This window comes from Perca fluviatilis, chromosome 6, assembly GCF_010015445.1.
Source record: "Perca fluviatilis chromosome 6, GENO_Pfluv_1.0, whole genome shotgun sequence".
Classification (NCBI taxonomy): Eukaryota; Metazoa; Chordata; class Actinopteri; order Perciformes; family Percidae; genus Perca; species Perca fluviatilis.
The window spans coordinates 42,316,701-42,323,758 of NC_053117.1; the positions used below are offsets into that span (position 1 = coordinate 42,316,701).

The following is a 7,058-nucleotide window of genomic DNA, read 5'->3' on the forward strand; positions in this document are numbered from 1 at the left end:
AAGAGAGGAGGATAGAGTAGAGAGTAGAGTGTCTGTGGCAGCATTAGGAGGCATGAGTAAGAAAGAGTCAGATGGAGGGAGGGTAGATAGAGCACATGCCGCCAGAGAAGAAGGAGAGAGTGAACGAATATTAAGGCGGACAGGTACGGTGTCTCTTGAGATATGGTTGTGAGCTTGGGAGAGTGGGAGAGAGTAAGAGATCAAGAAATGGTCTGAGGTTTGGAGTGGAGTAACAGTGAGGTTTGATGTAGAGCAGTTTCTGGTGAATATGAGATCTAGGTGGTTACCAGCTTTGTGAGTGGGTGGTGAAGGAGAGAGTGAGAGGGCAAAAGAAGAGAAGGTGAAGAAAGGTAGCCGACTTCTGTCTGGATGTTGAAGTCGCCCAGAAGTACCAGTGGGGGACCAGTTTCAGGGATGTTTGAAAGAAGGACATCCAGCTCCTCAGAAACTCCCCCAGAGGACCTGGTGGGCGGTAGATAACAATGATTACTAGTTGTACCGGATGTGTTATGGTGACAGCATGAAGTTCAAAAGAGAGTGGAGTAAACTGTGGCAGTGGGTAGAGAGAAAATCTCCACTTGGGGTTAATGAGTAGGCCTGTCCCCCCACCTCTCCCAGTGGGTCTGGGTGTGTGGGTGAAAGAGTAGCCAGAAGAGAGAGCAGCAGGGGTGGATGTGTTGGTTGGTGTAATCCAGGTCTCAGTGAGAGCAAGGAAGTCAAGGGATTTCAGGCTGGCAAGGCCAGAGATGAACTCAGTCTTGCAATTGGCAGACTGGCAATTCCATAGGCCACCTGCAACATGGTGTTGGGTGTGTTTGGGAATGTGGTGGGATAGGTAGGAGAGGGGGAAAGGGTAAAGGAGAGGAGGGGTTGCGGAAATGTTGCAAGCTAGTGCGTGGTTTGTAGTATCTCCTAGAGGAAACACGGATAGGAATGGAAAAGCAGCACATTTCCGGATGAAGACACCGAGCAATGTGAGTGAGATATGAGATATCGAGTCCACTTAACTTCCCACTTAGCCTCCCGCAAAGACTCCTGCGTAGACTCCTTTGTCTTTGTCCTTCGAGTCTTCGTAAGATGAAGCTGCCGCTTCACGCAAATGCCAATGTTAAATACAAGGAGGAGATCAGTGTTTGGTACAGGTGGGGAGGCCACACCCTGGCTAATCAGTCAAAGCACCTGAGAGCCATTAACCTCCACTCCCAAGATTCACACTTCACACTAACTAGTTTCACTTTAACAAGAGCCACTAAATTTGGCCTAACAACCAGTCCAGCAGAAAACACACAGCAGCAGTAGAAAGCAGAAAAGTAGAAGCAGCAAAAACCCAAATAAAGTCAAGTACTTATCTTAATATCTAGTAGTCCAGTAGTCAGTTCCTTCAGAAATCAAAAACACACTTTTTGTAAAGCTCAAATATGGGCCGTTTTACGAAAATTGATGGCTACTTGCAAATTTTGTCCGAGTTGTGTCGGAGTTGCGGCTGTGTGGCAGCCGGTCCTGCCTGGGATGCTGCTTCGCCGCCTGGCCTGCCTTCCGTCACAGACCCCGGCCTGCTGTGAGCTCGATTGAGCTCCATCACAGCTGACAGCCCACAGCACCTCATACCTGCGCAAAGTCACCGTTTTTTGGGTGAATGGACTACCAAACACCGCTGCCCTGACAGAGCTCCAGGGCCTGCAGTACCCCTCTTCCTGCTAGCTAAATGCCAGGTGTGTGTGAGTGAGAGCACGGTCGGCGAGGTTGTTACGCCAGCAATCTCTTACCACAGGTTTCAGTTAATCTTATAATGTATGTAATTATAATGTGTTGAGTTATTTAAACAAACGATCGGTGAAATAAATGCCTCTTGTTCGCGAGTCTCATTGATTTATTGATTTATTCATAATATCGCTGCTCCCCCTTTGAGAAAATTTGTCACATTGAATTTGGAGAGAATCTCTAGAGCCACACGGTCGACAGTCAGAGGTTGATGCAGCGTTCCAAGACGTAGAACCACATACGGTCAACAATCGTTCTCTTATAAAGCAGCGAGCCTTTGGAACACTCTTCCAAACGAAATTATTTCATGCACAAATTATAGTACTTTTACACGCCTGACCAAACAGTGGTTATTATCAAAGCAAATTTGTACGCACTGAATGACTGTGATATGAATGATGTAAACTGTGAGTGAGTGAGTGATAGATTCCTAAAGTGGAGAGTGTTTTTATGATGTGAGTGAAGTAATGCTTTCATGTATTATTGTGTATATATATTTTATGAATTTTTGTAAGTATAACATCAACCTGTCCAGGGACTGCGGGTGGAAATTAGCATTTTCTGCTATAACCTGGCACATGACATCTCTTCTTTTATAGACTAATGTTTTTTGTGCATTGTCCCTGATCAAATAAAGAAATATATATCCCGATAGAGCCTGCGGCTGGATGGAGCTAGCTAGCCTCCTCTTAGAATTCCTCTGAAATTCACAAAAAATCATAAAATTGAAATCGGACACCATTGTTAGCTTTATAAGACCTTGGGGTAGAGGTTATATAAGTGGCGTGACGAAATTCAAACTGTAAATATACTCGCATTACGCCAAAAATGAAGCTAACTAGCCGCAATCTGTACACATAGGGTTGAAGGGACAGTCGCAGCTAACGAAACCCCTAGTGTTCACAAAAATCCATTAAGTTGGAATCTGACACCATTGTTAGCTTTATAAGAAATTGGGGTAGATGTTACATAAGTGGCGCGACGAAATTCAAACTGTAAATATACTCCAATTACGCCGAAAATGAAGCTAACTAGTCACAATCTGTACACATAGGATTGAAGGGACAGTCACAGCTAACGAAACCCCTAGCTAGTGTTCACAAAAATTCATTAAATTGAAATTTGACACCATTGTTAGCTTTGTAAGACCTTAGAATAGCTGTGATATAAGTGCCGTGACGAAATTCAAACTGTAAATATAGCTACTATAGTAGGGTGACAAGATTTCCGGGAGCTAAAACTGGGACACTTTGCGCGTAACCGTAGTGCTTGTGCACGCACACGCTTTTTAACATGAACATGTGCCAGTCCAGGTCAGACATATACACAGACAGTTACTTCATTATTTTGATCGTAGGCTCCTCATCTAATAATAACAGTGCTTTTTTCCTGTAAAATTATCAAAATTGCAGCAGCTAGCTAGCAGGGATGCATAAGGGCCAATAAAATATCAACCAGGCCATTTTCAGCCCAACCAATGTTACATACCGTGAAATTTACAGTGAAATCCAGTCACACTTTACACCGTTTAGCTGTCAGAATTTTAACTGTGTTTAATCCAGCTACTAGCTAGCGGTAGGCTAACGTTACCTGCTATCAAGTGTAGTGTTAACTAGCGTCACCTCTAACGTGTTTTGGAGCATCAGAGAGCAGCGCAGGCATATCAGTGGCACCAAAATCTGCATTGCTATTCGGCCCGGTAAATACCGGTTGTTAAGGCACCGGTGCCGTATTAGCACAGGGTCTCTGTACCCAACACTATCCATAACTGGGACAGTGTTGCTTCAGTAATTGTTTCATCCCGTTCTGCCTTTGTGTCCGAAAGCTGCTTGAAAGCAATGGGGATAGAGAGTTGGGCGCCGTTTTTTTTTCACATCCTGGTGATGTCGTTGAATGTGCGTTAGCACGTTGGCTGCGTTACAAACACAATACCCTATGAAGGTGGAGCAACGCCGACAACGTTATCGTTTTATATTTCTCTGTTGCTAGCTGATCAGGAACGTGCAGGCGGGTCTTCCAGCTCCATTGTTTCAGCGCTAGACTGACTCGCACGCAGTTAGATGGTTTGTATGTTTTTTTATTTAGTAAGCGATCCTTGGTCTGAAGTTTTAGAAACACTGTCTTGTCCTCCGTACGACTGAACTTTTAGTTTCTATTGATTCTAGCGGCCCCTTTGAACAAAAGCCACACCTACTGTTGTAAATATCTTTTTTAGTGCGTGTCAGCAAGTGTTGCATGCGGTAACTTAGCTTACTTTGCTAGACGGGTCGGTTCAGACGGCTAAAACATTTCCTGAAATGTTTTTAAAATGGTTTCATCTCATTGTGAATCTTTGGTCTGAACTGGGCTTTAAATACCCAGACAGACAGGGGCTGCGGATGAAAAGTCAAAAAATATCCTCTTATGTCCTTTTCCTAGAATCTGACTGTCCTTACACTCGGCTGTAATCATGTAACGGTGAGTGTTATTGACCTGGGTCAGCTGGTGAAACTACACTCTTCTGAAGGTGGACTAGAGAAACACATCTGGATAATTGGTGGGTGGGTTTGGGTGGATTATTTAAGGTAACTGATTCAGATACCATCACAGCCGATCCATGCATTCTCACATAATATTAACACTTTCATACATGATCAAAATAATGTAATCATATCTGTAGTGACTTTCCCCAACAAAACACATACAGTATATTGAAATTAGCCATGAGAGGGAACAGCTAACTTGGTTCAGACGCTGCTCTGGGCCCTAAATAAACCAATATTAGGTGATCTGTGAAATTAATAAAACATCCCAGTTTTAGGAAAACTGCTCACACTTAGCAGATTAGAGGGAACCTTGTACAATTGTAGAATCTCTTTTATATCCAAATTAAGTTGCAATCCAATAATTTGCTACTGAAATATGAAGAATCAACATTGGGATCAGAAATGTAATCAAATCGGCATCGCGTGAATCAGAATTGAATCGTTTCAAGAAATCAGCAGTGACTCCCAGCCCTGATTGTGACAGCCAGAGCGCTAGCCGAGGCTCATGGGTACTGTAGTGCTAATAAAGACTACGGTCTGTCAGATGTGTGGGATCAAAGTGTGGTCACTGTGACAGCTTCAGGACATTTCCTGTGTGTTTTTTCTGTGTGTTTCTATGGAGCGTCACATCTGTGGAACTGATTGTTCTGTGTCTTTACAAAGGTTGGGTATGGGTTGTTTATTTTCCCTAAATGGTGTCTGAACCAATACTTTAATATCAGCAACATTCAAAAACGTGTTTATTGATGAGGCCATATGTTCAGATTTAAATTATTTAAAAAATATATCAAAACAAGAACTTATTTTATGAGTGAGTTGCTGTTAAATAACAAAAAGAAGAACCAAAAGACTGCAGAAGCAGAACAACGTGCTGATCTCTAAAAAGTCTGTTGATAGTAAAGGTTGCTGATCCCTGACAGAATCAATAGTTTGATCACCAATCAATATAATGTTTAGTCAAGCTGTAGTTGAGTTTTGTGTGTAAGACTGTAAATCTGATTATGTTCACATGGCAACGAGCCTGTGCCAGCGTTAATCTGATGGAACATGTCAGAAACCACAGTCCTACAATCTGTCATCTGTGAGCAGCTTCTTATCAGAGCATCAGTTTCACAGATATTCAGTTCAGAGAAGTTCCCTTCAGTCCACAGAGTGGAAACATCATCTTTAATGGAGCCATCAGAGACACACAGACACACAACAGCTTCACACACAATCTCACTCTTTTTCCTACTTTAGTTCTGTCAAACTTCATCCTGAGAGGCCGTGTGCTGGATGGGAGGAATGTCTGGCAAAGGTGGCTGCAACAGCCTACAACCAAGATGGCCGCCAGCTTAAAACTACAACACCCAGGTCAGCATCAGTGGGAGCCAGCTTCCAGCAACCCAGCAGGTGACTGGAGTTTAACGAGGCCGAGACAGAGACAGACATGCAGTGCTTTTATTTAGTTGTTTCATGTTCACACACACAGTTAAGAAAAATGATGTATCGGTCCAAGCAACAGGTAAAACATTACATGAGTGGTTTAATTCTGCCCTCAGATTACATCAGTGTTGGTGACGCGGACTAAATGAGATGTATTCCAGTAAAGCTCCGCCTCTTCCTGTATGCAGATCCAACCTGAGGACAGCACATGTGAGGATCAGAGCAGAGAGCAGACAGACGGGAAGACGGACGCAGAGAGACCCTCCACCTGGACATGGACCACCTGATGCTGCTGCTGCTGCTGTGGAGCTCAGGTACCACTCTGCTTTAAACATCGTCTCTTCTTATCATTCATTGATTCTTTATTTCCTCTCAGACACACAAAGTGCCTCGTGGCTTTATAACACACCAACGTTTCAGTTGTAGTGTTCAAACATTTCATATTCACATATCGATCTTTAAATCAGAGACAGAGAAAGAAAAGATAAACAGGGAAAATGGATTTAGTCAAATTGTTAGAATCCTTCAGATTTTCATCAAATCAAACCACGTTTCTGATTCTATTTTTAGTCTGTTGTTATTTCTGTAACATCCAACCTTAACCCTAATTATTTAACAAAACACTGAACTAATGATAACATATCAGAAATTATAACTTTACTCATCATCAGAACCAAACAGAATCTGCAGATTGTTTAACAGTTATCAGAGATGATCCAGAATGAATGTCTGAAGAATTTAGCCGAGTGTTTTTCTGTTAGGGGTGGAGATTTAATATTTGGAGTCTTGTTTTTATGTTTTAAATGTGTTTAAGTCTGTGGAAAATTCTGCTCAGACAGATTTTGTGATCCTGCTGATAATCAGTAATCATCTGTGTGGTTTTTATAGATAAGCGGGAAATTGTGCAGAAAGTTTAGCGGTGACTCCTCCTCATGACAGCTTTACAGGAAACGCTGCAGCATGTGATCAGTGTTACTGAGGGGTAGTTGATCAGGCTGATATCTGTGTTTCCTGTTCTCTCTCCTGCAGCTGTATCACAGCTGATTGATATCTGAATATTAACGCTAAGGCCGGCGACAGACTGCATGCATGGCGTGAGCGTGAGCGTGAGCGTGGCGTGAGCGTGGCGTGAGCGTGGAGCGTGGCGTTTCTTTTGAGTTTTGGCTGCGTGGATTTTTCTGTCTTTACACACCAGAAAGGTGTCTGACGCGGCGCTGCTGCTAGCCTTGTCTGTACACATGTATGCTTCCCATTGATGAAATGAAATACCATGTTAAACATCAATATAGGATATCTTAAAGGAGAGGACGTCTGCTCCCAACCAGTTAAAGAAAACATAAGAACATA

At 42.9% G+C, this 7,058-nt stretch overlaps 1 protein-coding gene across 2 annotated transcripts in view; it reads left to right on the top strand.

Annotated features, from left to right (window-relative positions):
* The first annotated feature begins 5,773 nt into the window (after positions 1 to 5,773).
* LOC120560201 (scavenger receptor cysteine-rich type 1 protein M130-like) overlaps positions 5,774 to 7,058 on the top strand; it is a 97,633-nt gene continuing 96,348 nt past the window's right edge. The window contains exons 1-2 of one of the 2 annotated variants that reach the window (XM_039802462.1): positions 5,774 to 5,790; positions 5,900 to 6,025. In XM_039802462.1, coding sequence (XP_039658396.1) covers positions 5,986 to 6,025 — 40 coding nt within the window. In that variant the 5' untranslated portion in view covers positions 5,774 to 5,790; positions 5,900 to 5,985. Of the gene's footprint in view, positions 5,791 to 5,887; positions 6,026 to 7,058 lie in introns of those variants that run through there. The other variant, XM_039802463.1, reaches the window with a different exon arrangement.